This window comes from Pristiophorus japonicus, chromosome 22, assembly GCF_044704955.1.
Source record: "Pristiophorus japonicus isolate sPriJap1 chromosome 22, sPriJap1.hap1, whole genome shotgun sequence".
Taxonomy (NCBI): Eukaryota; Metazoa; Chordata; class Chondrichthyes; family Pristiophoridae; genus Pristiophorus; species Pristiophorus japonicus.
In genome coordinates, this window is record NC_091998.1 from 24,601,577 (window position 1) to 24,627,758 (window position 26,182).

General features: G+C 46.5%; 1 protein-coding gene across 2 annotated transcripts in view; it reads right to left on the bottom strand.

Moving 5' to 3' along the window:
- The window catches only part of LOC139234905 (NFU1 iron-sulfur cluster scaffold homolog, mitochondrial-like), a 50,420-nt gene that overhangs the window by 14,628 nt on the left and 9,610 nt on the right, over window positions 1-26,182 (bottom strand). For both annotated transcript variants that reach the window (XM_070865771.1, XM_070865770.1), the window contains exons 2-3: window positions 24,824-24,933; window positions 486-621 (exon numbers count right to left, since the gene is read on the bottom strand). In XM_070865771.1, coding sequence (XP_070721872.1) covers window positions 486-621; window positions 24,824-24,933 — 246 coding nt within the window. The remainder of the gene's footprint in view (window positions 1-485; window positions 622-24,823; window positions 24,934-26,182) is intronic.

Consider the following 26,182-nt stretch of genomic DNA (forward strand, 5'->3'; position numbering starts at 1 on the left):
ATTTAAGCACATTATCTAGGTTGGCTCTTCAGTCAGACTACTAATTATCCTAGAAGGTCAGTTTCCTTGGCCAGGCCTCTGAAAGTACTGAGGGAGTGCTGCACTGTCAAAGGACTTTTTGATGAGAAGTTAAACAGAGGCATTGTCTGCCCTCTTGGGTGGATGTTAAAGATCCTATGAAGATCAGGGGAGTTTTCCCAGTTTCCTGGCTAACATTTATGGGGTCTTGACCAACAATTTAACCCTTAACCAACATTATCGGGTCATTTATTTCATTGCTGTTTGCGGGAGTTTGCTGTGTGCAAATTGACTGCTACATTACAAGTGACTACACTTCAGAAGTACTTCATTGGCTGTAAAGCACTTTGGGACGTTGTGAGATGGTGAAATGGACAATATAAATGCACGTCTGTCTTTCTTTTTACAACAGTACCATAAGGCCACGCATCTTGCAATCCTACCTAGTTTAAATGTGTTCTACTTACATGGCGAGAGGTGAGCACTGAGCTGCATTGACATTTGGAAAATCCATGCTTCCCGATGCTACAATTTGTCGACCAGCCAGAAACTTCAAGCTGTTAGGATTTGGTGTGTCCTGGGTCTGGATTGCCATGAATCGTACTATAAAAGAAAATATTACATTTCAGAATATTTACTATAGCTGTGTTAATTGGTGTATCCCAACAGTTTTCTACCATCTGAGTACATAGTAATATTAAATAAATGTGAGTGTGCACGAGTGGGACCTCAATTAACTGCGTTCAAAGCCAAAGGGCCTATTTCTGAGCTGTATAACCTATGTAATCCTATGTAGGAACATAGGAGGGGTGGGGAAAGAGAGCAGAATAGAAATGTGGTAGTGATAGTGAATTCTATAATTAGGGGGATAGATAGCATCTTCTGCAGCCAAGAATGAGAATCCCGAAGGATGTGCTGCCTACCAGGCTAAGGGATATCTCGTAGAGGCTGGCGAGAAATTTGGAAAGGGAGGGGATAAATACAATTTTTGTAGTCCTTGTCGGAACAAACGACTTAGGTAAGAGCAGGGAGGAGGTCCTGCTGAGGGAATATCAGGCATTAGGAGCTAAATTATAAAGCAGGACCTCGAGGGTAACAATCTTTGGATTAATGCACGAGCCACATGCAAATTGGCATAGAAAGAGTCAGATCAGGAAAATTAACACATATGAACATAAGAAATAGGAGCAGGAGTGGGCCATTTGGCCCCTCAAGCCTACTCCACCAATTAATATCATGGCTGATCTATCATGGACTCAGCTCCACTTCCCTGAACTCTTTATTCCCTTATTGCTCATAAATCTGTCTATCACCACCTTAAATGTATTCAATGAGCCAGCCTCTACAGCTCTCTGGGGCAGAGAATTCCACAGATTTACAACCCTCAGAGAAGAAATTCTTCCTCATCTCAGTTTTAAATGGGCGGTCCCTCATTCTGAGACTATGTCCCCTAGTTTTAGTTTACCCTATCCTCTCTGCAACTACCTTGTCGAGCCCCCTCATTATCTTATATGTTTCGATAAGATCATCTCTTATTTTTCTGAACTCCAATGAGTATAGTGCCAACCTATCTTCATAAGTCAACCGCCTCATCTCCGGAATCAACCTAGTGAACCTTCTCTGAACAGCCTATGCAAGCATATCCTTTCGTAAATACGGAGACCAAAACGTATGCAGTACTCCAGGTGTGGCATCACCAGTATCCTGTACAGTTGTAGCAGGATTTCTCTGCTTTTATACTCTATCCCTCTTGCAATAAAGGCCAACATTCCATTTGCCTTCCTGGTTACTTGCTGTACCTACATACTAACGGTTTGTGTTTCATGCACAAGGACCCCCAGGTCCCTCTGAACTGCTTTTCTATTTTTTCTGCCAAAGTAGATAACCTTACATTTTCCTACATTATACTCTATCTGCCAAATTTTTGCCCACTCACTTAGCCTGTCTATATCCCTTTGCAGATTTCTTGTGTCCTCCTCACAATTTGCTCTTCCATCCATCTTTGTGTCATCAGCAAACTTGGCTACATTACACTTGGTTCCTTCACTCAAGTCATTAATATAGATTGTAAATAGTTGAGGCCCCTGCACCAGCAACACGTGGCTAAAGGGTTGGAGTGGGAACTAGGGGTTCTTATTCATGGGACACTGGCACCAGTACTGGGACAGAAAGGAGCTGTACCGATGGGACGGGCTCCACATGAACCAGGATGGGACCCGTGACCTAGCGGAAAGGGTAAATAGGGAGGTGGCAAAGGCTTTAAATTAGTAAGACGGAGGGAGGGATCTACAAGAAATGAAACCAGTCTAAGTATAAACAAAATAGGAAAGTATAACATAGGAAAGAGTAAAGATAGGGCATTGATGGCCAGGGAATAAAGAGAGTTACAGAACAGTAGTTTAAAAAGATGGTTAAAAATAAAGTGAGAGGAACTGCTATTAAAAATGAGTTAGTCTGTATGTACAGCAATGCACACAGTGTCTGTAATAAAACAGGGGGGGATGGAGGCAATCATGCGTTGCAAGGAACCAGACAAACTAGGGATTACTGAGACATGGCTACAGAAAAATCAGGGCTGGGAATTAAACATTGCAGGATATAACATATTTAGAAAAGATAGAGAGGGGAAAAGGGGGAGGTGGAGTAGCTGTACTTATTAGGGATAACATAATGGCAGTAGAAAAAAGTGACGCAGCTATCAGCAAGACAGAAATAGAATCCATATGGGTATAATAAAGGATTATACACTAATAGGGGTAGTCTACAGACCACCTAATAGTGGAAGGGAGATAGAGGAAGAAATATGCAAACAAATATGGGGGATTTCAACTACCCAGATATTAATTGGACAGAAAAGATAGGTAAAGGGAATGGAGTTCCTACAATGCGTACAGGTGTCCTTTCTAACCCAATATGTAACAAGGGAGGTTTTGCCTTTGGATCTAGTAATGGGGGATGAACCAGAGTAGATAAGAAAGTAAAAGTAGGGGACCATCTAAGCAAGTGACCATAATATCATACGCTTTAAGATAATAATTGAGAAGGACATAGACCAGGGTAATAGATTGGAGAAAAGCTAATTTTCAGCATCTGAGAATAGTACTTGGTAAAATAAAATGTACAACAATATTGGCAAACAAAGATGTAGAACAGCAATGGGAAACATTTAAAACGGTGTTCAACAGAGTCCAAGAAAAATATATTCCGCTAATAAGAACAAGCTAAACACTAATGTGACACCATGGATGAATAAAGCCATAAGGGAACAATTGAGGGTAAGGAAAGGGGCATACATTAAGTACATGGTCAGCAGGGGAGAGTATGATAAGAGAGAATACGAAGAGATTAGGAGAGAAGTCAAAAAAAAAGGAAGACAAAGAGGAACTATGAAATTAAATTATCAAGGAACATAAAAAAATAGTAAAATATTTTACAGGCACATCAATAAAAAAAGGATGGTTGGGATGGGAATAGGACCACTAAGGGATGGAGAGGATAATAACACAGGCAGCAATAGAGAGATGGCAGAGATATTAAATAATTACTTTGCTTCAGTATTTACCAGGGAGATAGAACCAGATGGAAATGACATCTGATGATGAGATTAGTAATGCGTTAACTGCATTTAAAATAAAATGAGGAGATATACTAAATAAACTAATGAAACTCAAAGAGCATAAAACCCCTGGTCCAGACGGATTCCATACGCACATTTTAAAAGAATCTAGGGAAGAAACAGCAGAGGCACTACTACACATATTTAGTAATTCTTTAAAAAAAGGTGTAGTGCCAGAGGACTGGCAGATAGCTAACGTAATACATATATTTAAGAAGAGAGACAGAACATTTCCAGGGAACTATATGCCAGTCAGCTTAACATTGGTGGTAGGAAAAAGAATGGAATCTCTACTCTAGGAGAAAATAGAACATCTAGAAACAAAAAATATAATAGTCAGCATGGATTTCAAAAGGGAAAGTCTTGCTTGACCAATCTTATTGAATTTTTTGAAGAGGTAACAGAGAGAGTAGACAATGGTAATGTAGTAGATGTAATTTATCTAGATAAGGTACCACATAATAAACTAATGAATAAGGCCAGGGAATGCGGAGTCAGGGGACAAGTAGCAGAATGGATAGCGAGCTGGCTTCAAGACAGAAAGCAGAGAGTAGGGATAAAGGGTAGGTATTCACAGTGGCAGAAGGTGGGGAGTGGTGTTCCACAAGAATCAGTGCTGAGATCACTGCTGTTCGCAATTTATATTAACGATTTAGACTGGAATAAAAAACACAATCTCTAAATTTGCAGACGATACCAAATTTGGGGGGGGGGTGATAGCGAATACGGAGGAGGACTGCAACAAATTACAAGACGACATTAATAATCTTGCAGAATGGACATATAATTGGCAAATGAAATTCAACACGGATAAATGTGAAGTATTACATTTTGGTAAGAAAAATAGGGCGGTCACATATTATTTGGAAAATAAGAATCTAAAAGGGGTAGAGGTGCAAAGGGATCTAGGAATACAAATACACAAATCACAAAGTAGCGACACAAATTAACAAAGCCATAAAAAAAGCAAACCAAGCACTAGAAGGATAGAATTGAAAAGTAGTGAATTTATGTTGAACCTGTATCAAACCTTGGTTAGACCACACTTGGAGTACTGTGTGCAATTCTGGTCGCCATATTATAAAAAGGATATAGAGGCAGTGGAGAAGGTGCATACAAGATTTACAAGGATACCAGAAATGTGAGGATACACCCCATCAGTAAAGGATGAACATGCTGGGTCTCTTTTCTCTTGAAAAGAGAAGGCTGAGAAGTGACCTATTAGAGGTCTTTAAAATTATGAAAGGTTTTGATAGAGTGGACACAGAGAGAATGATTCCACTTGTGGGGAAGAACATAACTAGACGCCATCGATATAAGATAGTCACCAAGAAATCCAATAGGGATATCAGAAGAAATTCTACCCAGAGAGTGAAGAGAATGTGGAACTCGCTACCACAGAGAGTGGTTGAATTTCAGGGACTGCTAAACAAGCATATGAGGGAGAAGGGAATAGTGGGTTATGCATAGATTTCGATGAGGAAAGACAGGGAGGAGGCTCGAGTGGAGCATAAATACCGGCATAGACTGATTGGGCCGAATGACCTGTTTCTGTGCTGTATATCCTATGTAAGTATTGACACTATTATTATCCAGTATAACCGAATGTGGCAGGCAATTTGCCACAGCACGGCCCGACAAACAGCAAATGAATGAATGAAGGTCTGTTTTAGGGGGTGTTGATTGAGGAAAGACCGTTGGCCAGGACACTGGGAGAACCATCTACGCTTCCTTGAATAGCGCCGTGGGATCCGTTACGTTTACCCGGTCTCGGTCTACCATCTCATCCGATAAGATGGCACCGCCAACAATGCAGCACTCCCTCAGTAATGTACAGAAGGTGCTATGCAAATGCAAGTTATTGCTGTTAATGTTGCAGAAGCCATGCCCTGCTACCAACACTACCCACATAATAAAAAACTGGTCGTTCACCTCATTGCTGCTTGAGAAACATTGTGAGGTGCAGAACAGAGATCACATTTATTTACATGACATGCACCTCAAAAGTATGTTACAATCAAATAAGGCTCTATATAAATGGAAATATAATTTATTCTAGGCCACCAGCTTTAAAGTACACCAATCTTTTCACCCTGCCCTAGGCAGTGTACAATCTTCAAGGTCACTCCATCCTTTTTCCTTTATCCTACTAGCAAGTAGGCTACAGACAGATTTAGGGAGCTGTAATCTTCTGTTTAATCTTCGCTTCTTTCAGTTCAGTCAAAATCAATAGGCACACTTCCGTCTGCTATTTAAACAAGTGACAAGAGAATTTGGGAAAATCAGAGAGCACTTAAAGCTCTTCATACCAGCACATGCGCCACTTTGCTTCATCCTGCTGCTGGGGATTATTGGCAATAGTTAAACAATTCTTCTAAGTTGAGGTCATGTTAAAACTCCGTTTATGGTGCAGAGGTCAGCAGTGAGTCGGAGCGATAAGTGTGCTGCTGAAAGATCCCAGAACACTCTTTTCCTTCTAATATTTTATAACAGAACATTTATTCGAACTTGAGCATTTCTGTAGCTCACCTGCATCATGTTGAAAACAATTTAAAATATTTATGGCAGCCGAGCATGTATCTATACATGGAAATCAAATTATCGTAGTAGTAGTACAAATAAATATATATGGTCTCGACATCATGCGAGTAACATCGACTGGACGTCAATTTGAGTCTGCCTACCCTTTACCCAGACCCTTTCCCTTTCCTCACTCGCACCCGAAAACAATCAACTAAAGCCATTCATAAAAAGAAAAATGTTCTGCTAAAATAAGAAAATCCTCAGAGCTATTTTATCAATAAAATAAAATGAACTGAATCAAAATTATGGCATTACAAGTATGGCTGAGAATGATCAGTATCGCATACAATGGTCATTTACTGACAAGCTGAGCTTTCTCTACCATCTAGTGGCTGCAACTACACCTGCAGATGAACATTTAAAAAAGCAGAATTGCATGGAACCTCTTTCAGTGTGATCAACAACAAAAACATTTGCAAAATATATTTTAAATATACACTGTATGGAATTAAATGGAAAAAGTGTCACGTTAAAAAAAGTGTACAACAAATCCATTAGATTGCACAATATTGTGTATGGATGATTTTGTTGCACTGTAACTTTAATCATGGCACTTTGATAAATCTTTAAGTGCATGAATACGAGAATGGCGTAGGAATTAAGTTGTATTTAAGGTCTGCAGCATCTCTGATGCAAATTGACATCCTTTCACTGAACAGAGATTTACTCCATCAACGATCGCCGCTGTGATGTATGGGAAGTTGCTTTAGGAGAGACAAGTTCCTTAACACATTGACAGAAATATCACACACCGCTGAAAAAGTAATAAGAAGAATGCATGTCGATGATTAGTCAGGGTATCATCTCGTACAGACACAGGACTGCCACGGTACAGCGGAACAACAAAATCAGTCAAAATCAATTAAATCTAACACACTTGACTGTTATACTGAGGCTTTCATTGAATCTTAACCAAGGGCATCATTCATGCTTTCAAAGGGTAAATGCCAACTAATGAATATGTAAATGAAAAATAATGTTCTTTTAAATATCTGCTGGCATTCTGCTGCCATTTGGACTAATATGGTAACATGCACATGACAGCTCAATAGCAAAGGCTGCATGCTGACTAACACGGATGTCAGCTACCATGACAGGCTGTCAATAAATCTCATCAGTATTTTAACTCTCTTTGAAAGTTTTCATTAAGGCTTGATGTTTACAAAGATAAATGAGGTTTTCAACAAAAGTTGCGCATTTAAAGCCAACAGGACGGGAGTCTACATAATCTACAATTCATAACAGTAATCTTCATTTCAGGCCATATTAAATCATCCATAATAGCCAAGACAGAAGGCACATCTGTTTAAAAGGAGCTGGTGTATCAGTTGTAATCAGTTACATAGACTCCGTTTTTAAACACTCCTACATCACTGGATTAATAATTCATTGATGCTATCTGCACTATGTTGAGAATAAGCTGCAAATACCAGTGGCACTTGTGTATGCAATCATTTATTCTCAATACAAGGCAGTGTAACAAATTATTCTTGAACAGACATTAGCAGTCACTCCTCAGAAGAAAATTATGTTAACATTTATAATGTATTCGATTATTTGAGAATCCATCTAAAGTACACATATACATGTTATACAGAAAGTGCAAATTTCTTGTGTCACACTTCAAAAAATAAAGTTGATGAATGAAACAAAAGTAACTCTCCAAGAACATAAAATATCAGTCAGAATATCTGCAGCCTTTTAATTGTTTATTATATGAACTCCCCCATTTATATGAACTCCCTCAACAGCAACTAGACACCCCTACACTTGAGCATTAGAACAATATGATGGCCTGGATTTTACAGGGCCTATGACTGCGTGCGCCGTAAGTGCCCTGCAAGTTTTGGTTTTCCGCATACGCTGCACATGTGCGAAAACCCGGAACTTGTGCTCAGTCAAGTTTCAGCTTGACAGATCATCCGCATGTGCGGGAAATGGACATTCGCTGGCGGAGAGGTGGGCTATTTGCCCATCTACTGCCCAGCAAATGCTCACAAAACCCTTACATCCGGTAAAAGCAGCTTCTTTTACCAGAGTATGGGTGAAAATAAATATTAAAATAAATCATTCAAAATAGTTTAGGTTACTTTTGGCCCCTTTAAAAATGTTTACATTTACTTTCAAAAAAATTAATTTTTACATTAAATGTTGAATTAAATTGTATTTTTTAAATTAATTTTAAACATGTGATGATTTCTTTTTGTTTAGATCGTGTGTAATTGTGTTTTTTATGCCATTCCTATTATGTTTTTGGGAATTCCGTACGTAAATGGAATCCCTATAAGCATAATGGGAATCTGACTTTTTGATTGGTTGGGCCGGCACACGTGATCCCAGGGATACTTGTGAACCGCCTGTGCCCCTGGGATACGTGGGTCTTTACGCAGGCCAACGCCTGCAGACCCAGGACTGCAAGAGTCCGAAGATACGGAGGCACCAGGTAGGGGCGTACTTTTCTTACGGATCGGAGGCATTCCTCCGGCTGCCATTTCAGGTACATTGTGTTTTATCCTTAGTAAGGTAGGAACTGTGCAAGTAATATGTTCCAAATGTCTCATTAGCACATCCAAGCATCACTTTTTTTAAATCAAATGCAAAACAATCTTAAAATAATTGCTGTTACACTCTGAATGACTGCAGTGTCTGTTAGTAATCAATTAACCTTTTTTTATATAAGCCAAACTAGAACTAGCTGTATTAAGAACAGCAAACGGTTTTTTTATTGCTATTTCCATGCATTTTCCTCTCCTGAAAGCTGATTTTTGCTGGGATACAGTTTGCATGAGTGCCAGCAGTTTTGGAATACTATGTTCAAGAGGCCATTCTTCATGTGTGACCCTGAACAGAGTGTCAGCAGGAATATAGCAATGAGGACATACAAGATTCTGAAGGGGATTGACAGGGTAGATGCTGAGAGCTTGTTTCCCCCTGGCTGGAGTGTCTAGAACTAGGGGGCATAGTCTCAGGATAAGGCGTAGGCCATTTAAGACCGAGATGAGGAGGAATTTCTTCACTCAGAGGGTTGTGAATCTTTGGAATTCTCTGCCTCTGAGGGCTGTGGATGCTGAGTCTCTGAATATATTCAAGGCTGAGAGCGATAGATTTTTGGAGTCTAGGGGAATCAAGGAATATGGAGATCGGGCAGGAAAGTGAAGTTGAGGTCGATGATCAGCTGTGATTTGAAAGGCGGAGCAGGCTCGAAGGGCCGTGGGGCCTACTCCTGCTCCTATTTTTTAAGTTCTTACTCTAGAACATCACAACTGGGCCCAACCTTGTACTTGGCTCAACATCCATATACAGTTTCCAGTAGTATTCAGTAGCTAGCCACCTGGAACAGGAATCCTGTCCCCGCCCCCAGCTCCTGGCCCAAATGTACCAAGACCAAATGTAGAAGCTTCACTATAGTCCGACTGAGGTCAGGCAGCCCAGATCAAGGTTCAAACCTTTCTGGTCTGTGTGGCCGAGCACTACAAGGAGTCCGTGCAAAATAGCTCTTAAAGGGGAAAGTCGCAATCATTTTTTGTAAAGTTACAGAAGGTCTTTTTTAAATTTATTGATGGGATGTAGGTGCTGCTGGCAAGGCCAGCATTTATTGCCCATCCTTACTTTGAGAAGGTAGTGGTGAGCCGTCTTCGTGAGCCGCTGCAATCCTACAGTGCTGTTAAAGAGGGAGTTCCAGGATTTTGACCCAGCCACGATGAAGGAACGGCGATATATTTCCAAATCAGGATGGTGTGTAACTTGGAGGGGAACTTGCAGGTGATGGTGTTCCCAGGCGCCTGCTCCTTTTGAAGTGTCGTGTTTGGGCCTGTTGAGTCAGGATGGGTGGGTGTGTGGGGAAAAGACCACCATGGTAATCTGTGGAACTGGGCTGGGAAGGGACACACTGGGATAGAAAAAAAACAATCTCGGAAGCAAGCCTTTGAAGAAAATAGCAAGATCAGGAACAGAACTGGCCATAGATCCTTGGGGAATAAATCCTCATAGGCATGCTCCTGCACATTGCGACTCATCACATCTGTTTCGCTATACTCTTTGCATTGTTGTTTCTACTCTACTCCTAACCCTGGATTTTGCCCTATAGCCTCCTATATCTTTCACTAACCACCCTATCCTTATCTGTGTCCCATTTAGTTACTTCAGTTCTGCTGTGCTGCCATTTTTCCAGTCTCTGCAGGTTCAACTATTTCTGCGTTTGCACTAAAAATTCTATCCCTTACTCAATTACTTGCACCATCTCCACAACCTGACACTTGTAGCAGTTCACTCAATGCCCACAAACCCGCTGATCGCACATCAATCTTACCACCTTCTTGTATGCCATCAGGTCAAACATTTTTACACATGGCATTCTGAATCACTCATCACATACTCAGCTCCTTCCATTTCCTTTCTCCTGTCCTTCCTAACTCCTGCACCTGAACCCCTACACCTCAAAGCTCTGCAACGTGATTAACCCCCTCCCTGTAGCTGCTGACTGATCATCACTTTCACACATCAGTTTTCAAAGAATGCTTATAAAGTAAAAGTTGGCAAAATACATTATGCGTTGATGGCGGTTTGAAAAATAATGTGCTGGTAAAACCAAGGAATTTCAGTCAGTGGACTCGGAGGCAGGAAGCAGTGACATGGCAACATAGCGGAGGGATAAAATGGATATGGGGGTGGGAAGCCACGAGCCTAGGGAAAGGTAGGGGGCACCGCAGTGATGGGGAACCGGTACTGACGGGTGAGAGGCCCAAAGAAAGACAGCAGTCTACAGAGGTCAGGAACAGGTATGGTGAGCCTGTGTGCATGGGAGAGAGACTTAGGCAGAAAACAAGAATAGATGACAGAAAGGCCAGGAGAGATGATAGTACAGGCCAAAAAAATATGAAGTTTAAAATCTCAGAAATTGAAATAAAAATGAATGTTGGAAAATGAAGTGCAACTACAGCGCCGCCTAGCGGAATGGACATGGAAGTCGCAACTTGTCAGAGTAACAGCCCCACCTATGGTTGGAGGACGGAAAGGCAAACATAACAGCAAATATGAAAGCTTAGCTTGCTTAGTTAGGTATTACTCAGGAAGGATAGAGCCATGAGAAAGTGTAGCAGCAGGAATTGTGTGCAGATGCAAGACTTGATATAAACACACATGCACACGTACACACACACATATATCTCCTGTGGCATTGCTCGTGATAAGTCAAAGGAGGGACTAAAGTGTAACTGATAGGATGATTACAGTTATTGCCACCTATATTCAGAATTATTTCGGAAACTGCTTTCACCCTTCTTCTGTGAAACTATTGAGACAACCGGTGGAGGAGGATTTCCTGGAGTGCATACGGGATGGTTTTCTAGACCAATATGTCGAGGAACCAATTGGGGGGAGGCCATCTTAGACTGGGTGTTGTGTAATGAGAGAGGATTAATTAACAATCTCATTGCACGAGGCCCCTTGGGGGAAGAGTGACCATTATATGGTGGAATTCTACATTAGGATGGAGAATGAAACAGTTAAAAATTCAGAGACCATGGACCAGAACTTAAAGAAGGGTAACTTTGAAGGTATGAGGCGTGAATTGGCTAGGATAGATTGGCGAATGATACTTAAGGGGTTGACAGTGGATGGACAATGGCAGACATTTAGAGACCGCATGGATGAACGACAACAATTGTACATCCCTGTTTGGCGTAAAAATAAAAAAGGGAAGGTGGCTCAACCGTGGCTATCAAGGGAAATCAGGGATAGTATTAAAGCCAAGGAAGTGGCATACAAATTGGCCAGAAATAGCAGCGAACCCGGGGACTGGGAGAAATTTAGAACTCAGCAGAGGAGGACAAAGGGTTTGATTAGGGCAGGGAAAATAGAGTACGAGAGGAAGCTTGCAGGGAACATTAAGATGGACTGCAAAAGCTTCTATAGATATGTAAAGAGAAAAAGGTTAGTAAAGACAAACGTAGCTCTCCTGCAGTCAGAATCAGGGGAAGTCATAACGGGGAACAAAGAAATGGCAGACCAATCGAACAAGTACTTTGGTTCAGTATTCACTAAGGAGGACACAAACAACCTTCTGGATATAAAAGGGGTCAGAGGGTCTAGTAAGGAGGAAGAACTGAGGGAAATCCTTATTAGTCGGGAAATAGTGTTGGGGAAATTAATCGGATTGAAGGCCGATAAATTCACAGGGCCTGATGGACTGCATCCCAGAGTACTTAAAGAGGTGGCCTTGGAAACAGCGGATGCATTGACAGTCATTTTCCAACATTCCATTGACTCTGGATCAGTTCCTATGGAGTGGAAGGTAGCCAATGTAACCCCACTTTTTAAAAAAGGAGGGAGAGAAAACATGGAATTATAGACCGGTCAGCCTGACATCGGTAGTGGGTAAAATGATGGAATCAATTATTAAGGATGTCATAGCAGCGCATTTGGAAAGAGGTGACAATACAGGTCCAAGTCAGCATGGATTTGTGAAAGGGAAATCATGCTTGACAAATCTTCTGGAATTTTTTGGGGATGTTTCCAGTAGAGTGGACAAGGGAGAACCAGTTAATGTGTATTTGGACTTTCACAAGGCCTTCGACAAGGTCCCACACAAGAGATTAATGTGCAAAGTTAAAGCACATGGGATTAGGGGTAGTGTGCTGACATGGATTGACAACTGGTTGGCAGACAGGAAGCAAAGAGTAGGAGTAAATGGGTACTTTTCAGAATGGCAGACAGTGACTAGTGGGGTACCGCAAGGTTCTGTGCTGGGGCCCCAGCTGTTTACATTGTACATTAATGATTTAGACGAGGGGATTAAATGTAGTATCTCCAAATTTGCAGATGACACTAAGTTGGGTGGCAGTGTGAGCTGCGAGGAGGATGCTATGAGGCTGCAGGGTGACTTGGATAGGTTAGGTTAGTGGGCAAATGCATGGCAGATGAAGTATAATGTGGATAAATGTGAGGTTGTCCACCTTGGTGGTAAAAACAGCGAGACAGACTATTATCTGAATGGTGACAGATTAGGAAAAAGGGAGGTGCAACGAGACCTGGGTGTCATGGTACATCAGTCATTGAAGGCTGGCATGCAGGTACAGCAGGTGGTTAAGAAAGCAAATGGCATGTTGGCCTTCATAGCGAGGGGATTTGAGTACAGGGGCAGGGAGGTGTTACTACAGTTATACAGGGCCTTGGTGAGGCCACACCTAGAGTATTGTGTACAGTTTTGGTCTCCTAACTTGAGGAAGGACATTCTTGCTATTGAGGGAGTGCAGCGAAGGTTCACCAGACTGATTCCAGGAATGGCGGGACTGACATATCGAAAGACTGGATCAACTGGGCTTGTATTTACTGGAGTTCAGAAGAATGAGAGGGGATCTCATAGAAACGTTTAAAATTCTGACACGCTTAGACAGGTTAGATGCAGGAAGAATGTTCCCAATGTTGGGGAAGTCCAGAACCAGAGGTCACAGTCTAAGGATAAGGGGTAAGCCATTTAGGACCGACGTGAGGTGAAACTTCTTCATCCAAAGAGTGGTGAACCTGTGGAATTCTCTACCACAGGAAGTTGTTGAGGCCAATTCACTAAATATATTCAAAAAGGAGTTAGATGTAGTCCTTACGACTAGGGGGGATCAAGGGGTATGGCGAGAAAGCAGGAATGGGGTACTGAAGTTGCATGTTCAGCCATGAACTCATTGAATGGTGGTGCAGGCTCGAAGGGCCGAATGGCCTACTCCTGCACCTATTTTCTCGGGCCCCAAGTTTCCACATGATTTGCTACTGATTTTTAGGAGCAACTGGTGTAGAATGGAGTATCTTAGAAATCGGAATTCTCGTCATTTAGTTTGCTCCAGTTCTAGTCAGTTAGAACAGTTTCACTTTGGAACAGAATTTTTTTTCAAAAGGGGGCGTGTCCGGCCACTTACGTCTGATTTGAAAGTTTTGAGAGTGAAAACTTATTCCAAACTAACTTGGAATGGAGTAAGTGAAGATTTTTGTACGCTCGAAAAAACCTTGTCTACACTTTAGAAAATCAGGCGTAGGTTACAAATCAGGCGTAGGGAATGGTGGGGGGGGGGGGGGTGTTTAAAGGGAAGTTTACAAACATTAAACACTTCAGTTTTACAAATAAAGAGCCATCATCAATAATAAATTATAAATACATCAATAAATCAACCAATAAATCAATCAAAAAAAATTAATAAGAAATAATTTTTTTTTAATAATCAATCACTAAAACATCTTCTACTTACCGACTGCAGCACCGGGAGCCCTTCAACAGTGTGCTGGGATGCCCCCCGTCAGTGTGTCTCTGTCAGTGTCTCTATCTCTCTGTCTGTCTGTGTGTGTCTCTCATTCTCTGTCTGTCAGTGTCTGTGTTTCTGACAGCGAGGGGAGGGGGAGGAGGGGGGTAGAGGGAGAGAGGGTGGAAGAGGGAGGGAGGGGAGGGATGGGGAGGGAAGGGGAGGGGGAGAAGGGGGAGGGATGGGGGAGAAGGGGGAGGGATGGGGGAGAAGGGGGAGGGATGGGGGAGAAGGGGGAGGGATGGGGGAGAAGGGGGAGGGATGGGGGAGAAGGGGGAGGGATGGGGGAGAAGGGGGAGGGATGGGGGAGAAGGGGGAGGGATGGGGGAGAAGGGGGAGGGATGGGGGAGAAGGGGGAGGGATGGGGGAGAAGGGGGAGGGATGGGGGAGAAGGGGGAGGGATGGGGGAGAAGGGGGAGGGATGGGGGAGAAGGGGGAGGGATGGGGGAGAAGGGGGAGGGATGGGGGAGAAGGGGGAGGGATGGGGGAGAAGGGGGAGGGATGGGGGAGAAGGGGGAGGGATGGGGGAGAAGGGGGAGGGATGGGGGAGAAGGGGGAGGGATGGGGGAGAAGGGGGAGGGATGGGGGAGAAGGGGGAGGGATGGGGGAGAAGGGGGAGGGATGGGGGAGAAGGGGGAGGGATGGGGGAGAAGGGGGAGGGATGGGGGAGAAGGGGGAGGGATGGGGGAGAAGGGGGAGGGATGGGGGAGAAGGGGGAGGGATGGGGGAGAAGGGGGAGGGATGGGGGAGAAGGGGGAGGGATGGGGGAGAAGGGGGAGGGATGGGGGAGAAGGGGGGAGGGATGGGGAGAAGGGGGGAGGGATGGGGAGAAGGGGGGAGGGATGGGGAGAAGGGGGGAGGGATGGGGAGAAGGGGGGAGGGATGGGGAGAAGGGGGGAGGGATGGGGAGAAGGGGGGAGGGATGGGGAGAAGGGGGGAGGGATGGGGAGAAGGGGGGAGGGATGGGGAGAAGGGGGGAGGGATGGGGAGAAGGGGGGAGGGATGGGGAGAAGGGGGGAGGGATGGGGAGAAGGGGGGAGGGATGGGGAGAAGGGGGGAGGGATGGGGAGAAGGGGGGAGGGATGGGGAGAAGGGGGGAGGGATGGGGAGAAGGGGGGAGGGATGGGGAGAAGGGGGGAGGGATGGGGAGAAGGGGGGAGGGATGGGGAGAAGGGGGGAGGGATGGGGAGAAGGGGGGAGGGATGGGGAGAAGGGGGGAGGGATGGGGAGAAGGGGGGAGGGATGGGGAGAAGGGGGGAGGGATGGGGGAGAAGGGGGGAGGGATGGGGAGAAGGGGGGAGGGATGGGGAGAAGGGGGGAGGGATGGGGAGAAGGGGGGAGGGATGGGGAGAAGGGGGAGGGATGGGGAGAAGGGGGGAGGGATGGGGAGAAGGGGGGAGGGATGGGGAGAAGGGGGGAGGGATGGGGAGAAGGGGGAGGGATGGGGAGAAGGGGGAGGGATGGGGAGAAGGGGGGAGGGATGGGGAGAAGGGGGGAGGGATGGGGAGAAGGGGGGAGGGATGGGGAGAAGGGGGGAGGGATGGGGAGAAGGGGGGAGGGATGGGGAGAAGGGGGGAGGGATGGGGAGAAGGGGGGAGGGATGGGGAGAAGGGGGGAGGGATGGGGGAGAAGGGGGGAGGGATGGGGAGAAGGGTGGAGGGATGGGGGAGAAGGGGGGAGGGATGGGGGAGAAGGGGGAGGGATGGGGGAGAAGGGGGGAGGGATGGGGGAGAAGGGGGGAGGGATGGGGGAGAAGGGGGGAGGGATGGGGGAGAAGGGGGGAGGGATGGGGAGAAGGGGGGAGGGATGGGGAGAAGGGGGGAGGGATGGGGAGAAGGGGGGAGGGATGGGGAGAAGGGGGGAGGGATGGGGAGAAGGGGGGAGGGATGGGGAGAAGGGGGGGAGGGATGGGGAGAAGGGGGGAGGGATGGGGAGAAGGGGGAGGGATGGGGAGAAGGGGGGAGGGAGGGGGAGAAGGGGGGAGGGATGGGGGAGAAGGGGGGAGGGATGGGGGAGAAGGGGGGAGGGATGGGGGAGAAGGGGGAGGGATGGGGGAGAGGGGGGGAGGGATGGGGAGAAGGGGGGGAGGGATGGGGGAGAAGGGGGGAGGGATGGGGGAGAAGGGGGGGGAGGGATGGGGGAGAAGGGGGGAGGGATGGGGGAGAAGGGGGGAGGGATGGGGGAGAAGGTGGGAAGGAGATTGGGAGGGGGAAGGAGATTGGGGGGGGAAGGAGATTGTGGGGGGGGAAGGAGATTGTGGGGGGGGGAAGGAGATTGGGGGGGGGGAAGGAGATTGGGGGGGGGAAGGAGATTGGGGGGGGGGGAAGGAGATTGGGGGGGGGGGAAGGAGATTGGGGGGGGGAAGGAGATTGGGGGGGGGAAGGAGATTGGGGGGGGGAAGGAGATTGGGGGGGAAGGAGATTGGGGGGGGAAGGAGATTGGGGGGGGAAGGAGATTGGGGGGGAAGGAGATTGGGGGGGGAGGAGATTGGGGGGGCGTGGGGGGGAAGGAGATTGGGGGGGAAGGAGATTGGGGGGGAAGGAGATTGGGGGGAAGGAGATTGGGGGGGAAGGAGATTGGGGGGGAAGGAGATTGGGGGGGAAGGAGATTGGGGGGGAAGGAGATTGGGGGGGAAGGAGATTGGGGGGGAAGGAGATTGGGGGGGAAGGAGATTGGGGGGGAAGGAGATTGGGGGGAAGGAGATTGGGGGGGAAGGAGATTGGGGGGGAAGGAGATTGGGGGGGGGAAGGAGATTGGGGGGGAAGGAGATTGGGGGGGGAAGGAGATTGGGGGGGGAAGGAGATTGGGGGGGGAAGGAGATTGGGGGGGGAGGAGATTGGGGGGGGAAGGAGATTGGGGGGGGAAGGAGATTGGGGGGGGAAGGAGATTGGGGGGGAAGGAGATTGGGGGGGGCAGGAGATTGGGGGGGAAGGAGATTGGGGGGGAAGGAGATTGGGGGGGAAGGAGATTGGGGGGGAAGGAGATTGGGGGGGGGAAGGAGATTGGGGGGGGGAAGGAGATTGGGGGGGGAAGGAGATTGGGGGGGGAAGGAGATTGGGGGGGGAAGGAGATTGGGGGGGAAGGAGATTGGGGGGGGAAGGAGATTGGGGGGGGAAGGAGATTGGGGGGGGAAGGAGATTGGGGGGGGAAGGAGATTGGGGGGGAAGGAGATTGGGGGGGAAGGAGATTGGGGGGGGGAAGGAGATTGGGGGGGGAAGGAGATTGGGGGGGGAAAGGAGATTGGGGGGGGGAAGGAGATTGGGGGGGGGAAGGAGATTGGGGGGGGGGAAGGAGATTGGGGGGGGGGAAGGAGATTGGGGGGGGGAAGGAGATTGGGGGGGGGGGGGAAGGAGATTGGGGGGGGGAGGAGATTGGGGGGGGAAGGAGATTGGGGGGGGAAGGAGATTGGGGGGGGAAGGAGATTGGGGGGGGGGAAGGAGATTGGGGGGGGGAAGGAGATTGGGGGGGGGAAGGAGATTGGGGGGGGAAGGAGATTGGGGGGGGGGAAGGAGATTGGGGGGGGGGAAGGAGATTGGGGGGGGGGAAGGAGATTGGGGGGGGGGAAGGAGATTGGGGGGGGGGAAGGAGATTGGGGGGGGGGAAGGAGATTGGGGGGGGGGAAGGAGATTGGGGGGGGGAAGGAGATTGGGGGGGGGGAAGGAGATTGGGGGGGGGGGAAGGAGATTGGGGGGGGGGGGGGGGAGGAGAAGGGGAAGGGAGGCTGAACGGGCCAGGCCCGAGACTTTAGGCAGGGCCCGTCCCCAGCACCAGATTTACAGGTAGGTGGCGTTGGGTCGGGTCGGAGGGGTGGTGGGAGGGAAATCGATTCGGTTCGGGTCGGGGGGGTGGGGGTGAGGGAGCGAGGGAGAGGGAGGTCAGGTTGGATCCAGTCTGGAGGCGGGGGGGGGGCGGGAGCGGGTGTCGGGTCGGGTCCGGAGGCAGGGGGGAGAGCGGGTGTCGGGTCCAGTCCGGGGGCAGGTGTCGGGTCCGGTCCAGGGGCGGGGGCGGGAATCGAGTCGGGTCGGGAGGAAGCAGGAGCTGGCCGTGGGAGGAGCCTTATTCACGCAGCCCCAGTGAGGCCATTCGGCCAGGGCTCGGGGCTGCATGCTTCGGGCCCCTCCCACACAGTTTCGGGCGCCTGGAGCTACTGCACTTGCGTGCCCACTGTAGCGCGCATGTGCAGCGGTCCCGGCACTGTTTTCAACGCAGGGACCTGGCTCCGCCCCCTACAGCTCCTGCTGCGCTGTGCCGAAGGCCAGAGGACCTGCAGGGAGGTGGAGAATACGGAGGGTTTTTTTAGGTGCACTTTGTGGCGCGAAAAATGGGTGTCCAGGTCGGGACTGCGCCGTTCTAGGCGCGGCTCGAAACTTGGGCCCTATGTTTCTATGTTTCTAACCTATTTCACACAACAACCAAAGAGTAAAGGATCCTTCAACTGAACCAGGGAGTTCTAGTTCCTGACGACATAATTATGAGTGAGCGGAATGTCGATTTGTAAATTTAACCCCTCCCCTATGAAACTACAATATCCAGAGTACACTGCAACAATGGCACAACGACCATGTCAATTACTACGAGGCATACACAACAGGGGGGAGAAAAGCAAATTATTAAAAAAATTTTTTTATATAGTTTAAGTTGTTGAATTAAAAAAAAATCTGAGCTTAAGCTGTTATTTAGGATGCTTTTTTCAATCATTGAGGCCGACTGGTGTTTGCAACAAGGCTGAAGGGGGATGTTTATAATGCATTTTGATGTGGAGCTCAGATGTTGTGGCCGAGTGAATCAATCAGCCCTGAACCATGGCAAATGACCATCTGGTAAAGTGCGATTCACTGGAGACTCAGCGGCAGCAAGAATTACAAACCTATCCTAGTGTTTTATGTGGAGCAAGAAAATATAATTTATAATCATGTAAACTACTGAGGAAAAAGGGTTTTAGTGAGGGAAGGATGAATGACTAAAGGACTCATGTAAATAATGCAAAAGCACAATATGCTCGAATTCCTAGACTGCCTGGGAGCATCACCCCAGAGGATCTACTTGTACATATAAACCTCAAAAATAAAATTAAAGGCACATTGATACAATAACTTGTATTTATATAGCACCTTTAATGTAGTGAAACATCCCAAGGTGCTTCACAGGAGTATTATGCACTAAACATTTGACCCCACTGAAAATGCTTACATTTGACTAATCCAAAACCAGATCAATTTGTAGATTTAGCAACCCCTTAGTACGGGTTAGGGACTTATCGTGTGGAAATTATCCTTTTTCTGTCAGAGGATGCTACAATTTTATTTATTTAATCATTTTTCACATGTTGACTGCTGATTTTCAGATAGGGGCCAAAAATCTTCAAATTCCAGAAATTCCTTTGCATGCTCCAACCTAGCATTTGTAATCTAACTAACACTGGGCATCTAGTAACATGGGGGGGTTGCATGAAATACAAATTGCAATATACAGTCAAATAATAATGCACTTGTTTCACAAAACTCCAAGTTGCATAAAAATCCTGATTTATTCATGTCTGTAGAGAATACTCTAACAGTTGTAAATCATTTTTTGTGCCATGTTAAATACAGCAATCTATTAATAGCCCCTTGCTCTTGAAATCTATGGTGCTTCAGATTACTGAATGACCAACAGAATGAGAAACATTCAGGCAGTGAATTTTTGCTGCCCTCTAGCACCAGCTTTTGGTATTTCATTTTGCTCAGATTACAAATGCAGGCAAAGGAAAATGCATTTAGTTGGATGCGAGATTGTTACCCAAAGCACAGACATATAAAATAAACTGCACGGTATGTAACACAAAGATATATTTTAAGCAAACTCTGAAAAATATAGTGGTGTTTCTGTAACTATTGGCTTTTATTCACTGGCAGCAGCAAAAACATATTCATCATGATAAAGGAGGATTTGCATTACAGTAGGTTGTTTCATTTCATGTTCTTTTCAGCGTACTGCAAATCTGATGTTGAATTTAGCATCTTTTGTTCTCTGCTGCATTAAGATAGCATAGCCTGGTTCGAACAATTAATAGTAATTAGGTTTAAGGTAGCTATGGAAAGGGACAAAGAAAATTTAAAGGTGAAAATACCCAATTGGAAGAGAGCCAACTTCAGTGATTTGAGAAGGGATCTAGCACAGGTGGACTGGAAACAAAGACTGGCCAGGAAAATAGAAAGTCAGAAGGAAAATATCACAATTCTAGGCTACAAGTAGTTATGAGATGGCGTTGGTGGCGGGTCCCGATCCCGCTGCTGGCTCCAGCCCGCTATCCAAAATTAATTTCCTTTGATGGTCTACATACTAAATGTCGTCAGCTGTGGCTCAGTGGTTAGCACATTCGCCTCGGAGTCAGAAGGTTGTGGGCTCAAGTCCCACTCCCGAGACTTGAGCACATAAATCTAGGCTGACACTCCAGTGCAGTGCTGAGGGAGTGCCGCCTTTCGGATGAGACGTTAAACCAAGGTCCCGTCTGCCCTCTCAGGTGGACGTAAAAGATCCCATGGCACTATTTCTAAGAAGAGCAGGGGAGTTTTCCCCAATGTCCTGACCAATATTTATCCCTCAACCAACATCACTAAAACAGATTATCTGGTCATTATCACATTGTTGTTTGTGGGAGCTTGCTGTGCACAAATTGGCTACCGCGTTTCCTGCATTCAAAAGATAATACTTCATTGGCTGTAAAGCATTTTGGAATGTCTGGTGGGCATGAAAGGCACTGTATAAATGCAAGGCTTTCTTTCCTTTAGAACCACGTGCAGATTCAAACACATATAATCCTCGCTGTACAGTGGCCTCTCTCTTGTGGTTTCACTGTCTACATGTAAATAACTTTGTTTTTAAAAAAAAGTACTTCTACAGAGGACTGGATAGCACAGTGGTTAAGACAGTGGCCCTCTACCTCTAGGACCTCGGTTCAGATTCATCCCAGACTGATAGGATGAACATCTTCCTTCCCTGCAAAGGTCCTGCGAAGTTTGGGCAGTGTCAATACAATTCCTCGTGGCAAGGCACAACACTGCCATTAATTTGGCATTAAAGAAAGGCCACAGAATGTTCTCTTTTTACTTTGGGACCGTGGTATTGGTAGACAGAGTAAAGAAAACAAGAAAGGACTTGCATTTATAGGCCTTTCATGTCCTCGGGACCTCCTAAAGTGCTTCCCAGCCATTTCACTTTTGAAATGCAGTCGCTGTTGTAATGCAAGGAGATGATGCAGCCAATCTGCACAGTCAACAGCAATGAAATAAATAACCAGATTAAATGTTTTAATGGAGTTGGTTGAAATGTTGGCCAGGACACCCCAGAGAACGTCCCTTGGATCGTTTACATCCACCCAAGGCGGAGCCTCAGTTTAATGTCTCATGTGATAGACGGCATCTCTAACAGTGCAGCATCCCCTCAGTACTGCACAGTGCAGCACCCCCTCAGTACTGCACAGTGCAGCACCCCCTCAGTACTGCACTGAATTATGTGCTCAATTTCCTTTGGAGTAGGGTTAGAAGCCAGGATCTTCTGACTGAGAAGCTAGGGTGTCATCACTGCGCTAAGGGTGATAACAACTTGTGCCTAACTTTCATAGTAACACATACAAAGGCATTTCACAGGAGCGTAATCAGACAAAATTTGATACCGAACCATGTAAGGAGATATTAGGACAAGTGACCAAAAGCTTGGTCAAAAAGGTAGGTTTTAAAGGAGGAGAGATAAAGAAGTTTAGGAACGGAATTCCGGAGCTTTGGGCCTGGGTAGCTGAAGGCATGGCCACCAATGGTGTAGCGATTAAAATTGGGAATGCATAGGAGGCCAGGATTGGAGGAACCCAGAGTTCTCTGAGGGTTGTAGGGCTGGAAGAGGTGAGAGATGGCGAGGGGCAAAACTATGGAGGGATTTGAACACAAGGATGAGTATTTTAAAATGGAGGCGTTGCTAGTCCGGGAGCCAATGTAGGTCAGCGAGCACAGGAGTGATGGGGTGAACAGGACTTGGTGCGAGTTAGGCCACGGGCAGCTAAGTTCTGGATGAGCTCAAGTTTACAGAGGGTGAAAGCTGGGAGGTCAGCTAGGAAAGCTTTGGAATAGTCAAGTCTAGAGATAACAAAAGTATTGATGAGGGTTTCAGCAGCAAATGGGCTGAAGCAGAGATGGGAGATATTACAGAGATAGAAGTAGGCGGTCTTGGTAATAGGAGAGGATATGGTCAAATAAGATGCCAAGGTTGCGAAGATTCTGGTTCAGCTTCAGGCAGTGGCCAGGGAGAGGGATGAAATCAGTGATTAGGAAACAGAGTATATGACAGGCACCGAAGACTATGGCTTCGGGCATCACAATTTTTAATTTTTTTATATAAATCAGAGGAACTTTTTCCTCCTCCAATACTGGATGTTGGACAAGCAGCGTGACAAGTCAGATACAGTGGAGGTAGACAAGTCAACCAGCTTTACATTGCATCTAACTGACTATCTTTGACTTGCAAGTGCTTGATGTTGATGCAGAGTGCCCAAAATGAAAAATGTTCTAATTCTCCATCACTGACATCCCTCTTTTTGATGAGCACAATATTTGCACAGGAGGGAAAAAAAGTACATCTGTGTACGTTGTAAATGTAGTTACTTTACAACTGCTCATTATATTTAATAAATCTACGATACGCTGCATTTTAAAAAAAACAAATAACGAACACCGTGTATACATCAATGACACAAGTCTACGACTTGCAGGCACAGGATATAATTTACTTACACCTTACGTGTGGTTTTAAAATTCCCCTGGTACACATCTCTACAGATTTCCTGCACATTATTGCTGACTGTTCAGAACTACCAACTTGGTTACCCGTTATCTTCAAACACTTGAAAAAGCACTTTCACCAGCCAACGTCCTTCAGAAGAAACAAGAAAGATCCCGGCACAGACACAATGGGCTGAATGGCCTCCTTCTGTGCCATAAATTTCTATGATTCGATGATCCCAAACCCACAGCATTCCCAGATTTTCTTGCTCCCATAAACATCAGGGGGCGGAAATTGCCCTCCGCCCCAAACAGGGTGGATAATTCAGATTAAATGAATATTCTCCGCCCTAATCCATGGGGCGGAGAATATAGAGGGAAATTGGCCTCTTCAACTTTTTTAATTTGTCCGGGTGGGTTTGGGGCAGCTGAGGGGGGGTGGGGGAAAAGAGCTTTGGGAGCGGGGCGGGCGGTGTCATCAGCACGCCGCGGACGTGTTGCGCTCTCGCGTAGCAACGCCCCTCCCCTTCAGTTAAAGAGGGCCACTGCGAGCTCTGCAGCCACTTTAGTGGCACCACTGGGCCACCACAGAAGGCTTCGGCCGGGCCAGCGGCCCCAATACCCAAGAGGGGGTGAATAGGCAGCCCGGCCGAATCCGTGGCCGCCATGGTTGGGCCGACTTAAGACTAGCACCAGAGTCCTAGCATGGAATTGAGCACATTTAATGCCACATAGCACTGCATAGAATTTTAAAATAAAATGCCGGCCGTGGCGGTGTGCCCCCGCTGGGAAAAGCTGCTGGGGGCACCGAGCGTCGACAGCTCCGCTCTTGTGTGGCAATTTTCCACGCGGGGCAATGAGGGGTCGGCGTGTGCCCGACGGGGCGGGATCACTGGCGGGTCGGAAACCCATTTCTGCTGCCCTTGGCCCGGGGGCAATTTCTGATGGATCAGCCCATCTGTCGGAAAGGCCTTACTGCCCCATTATCGCCTCTTAGAGGCGGTAATGGACCTTAAAGAGGAGGGTAATTTCAGCCCTCATATGTTTAAGTATATACCACAGATTGACTTGTACACCAAATAATACTATTGCCTGAATTTGTATTATTACTCCCATCTTTGCAAATTATTTTAGAACGTCCTGCATTTTAACCAATCTGTGTAAAAATAGGGGGAAGATTCCTTCTTTACAATTTGTAGCAAAATTGGAAAAACACAAAAAGGAAGAAATTTAGGATTTTAATAAAAATAGCAAATAGAGGAATGTCCCTGAAGTGATGTATAGATAGCAAAGATCTAAAAGTTTTGCAATATATCATCTGAAAAAAGTTAAGAAATGCAAAAACATTTCGGCATTTGGTTTGGTCAGTACTCAGACAGCACCAGAGTCGCTCGCTGATGCCCTGTGGTCCTGGCATGGAATTGAGTACAATTTATTGCCACATAGCACTGCACAGAATTTCAGACACAGCTCAGCCAACATTTTTTGGCAATACCTGTGCTCTCAAGAATAAAACATCACCTGCTCTCCCCATGTACGGCATAAAATCAAAGACGGAACAGCAAACATACCAGCGGCAAACTGTGCACCAGATGGAATCGTAAACTTTGTTCTTTCTACGCATCTCGAAGTTGCACTCAAGGCAGATTGAACATTTCTCAGACCGATGGTGGAAAATGGCCTAAAATTTAAAACAAACAAAATGAAATTGTGCACACTAGTTTGTGAACCACACTTTCATGTTAGAATCATTGCGGTCAAGGCACTAGGCTATGCCTCCAAACTGCTTTCTAGACTACTTAGGAGTTCAGGCTTAAAATGTATTCGCTAGTGTGGGGGGGGGGGGGGGGGGGGGAGAGACAGGAGGTGGTGAGGGGGAAAAAGTAGGTAGAATGTTGCGTTTTCACCATAATTTTTTAATTTGTTTTATTTTAAAGAATCACACACGCTTAAATAATATTTATCAGGTTACTATTGCCTAGCACTATCTCGCTGGAAAGGCTAGAAATGGAAGCAGACAAATATATATATTTTTGGCCTCGTAAAGGTTTATAACTAAAGCATCTATAGTAAGTCATGCGTCCGGAGTTGTAAAAGAAATGGCATAAGGGTCACTAACCCTGTATGCATAAACTGTACCACACATCAAACACTTCCCTCATCATCAGAGGCAGTCCCTCGGAATCGAGGCGGTCATGCTTCCACTCCTGAAGTGAGTTCTTTGGTGGTTGAACAGACCAATACGAGAGCCACAGACTCTGTCACAGGTGGGACAGACATTTGTTGAGGGAAGGGGTGGGTGGGGCTGGTTTGCCGCGCGCTCCCTCCGCTGTCTGTGCTTGACCTCTTCACCCTCTTTACGTTGAGACTCGAAGAACTCAACGCCCTCCCGGATGCACTTTCTCCACCTCGGGCGGTCTTCGACCAGGATCTCCTCGGTGTCAGTGGTGATGTCGCACTTTACCAGGGAGGCTTTAAGGGTATCCTTTCTAACTACTGCCCATTTTTGGCTCGTTTACCATGAAGGAGCTCCGCATAAAGCATTTGCTTAGGGAGTCTCGCATCTGGCATGCAAACTATGTGGCCTGCCCAGCGAAGCTGATCAAGTGTGGTCAGTGCTTCAATACTGGGGATGTTAACCTGGTCAAGGACACTGATGTCCTCCCAGGTGATTTGCAGGATCTTGCAGAGACATTGTTGGTGATATATCTCCAGCGACTTGAGGTGCCTTCTATACATCATCTATGCCTCAGATCCATATAGGAGGGCGGGTATTGCTACAGCCCTGTATACCATGAGCTTGGTGGTAGATTTGAGGGCCTAGTCTTCGAACACTCTTTGCCTCAAGGCGGCCGAAGGCTGCACTAGCGCATATTCCCTCATATCCCAATGACAAAAGAAAGGGTAGTTCGGAAAAACACAATATTATC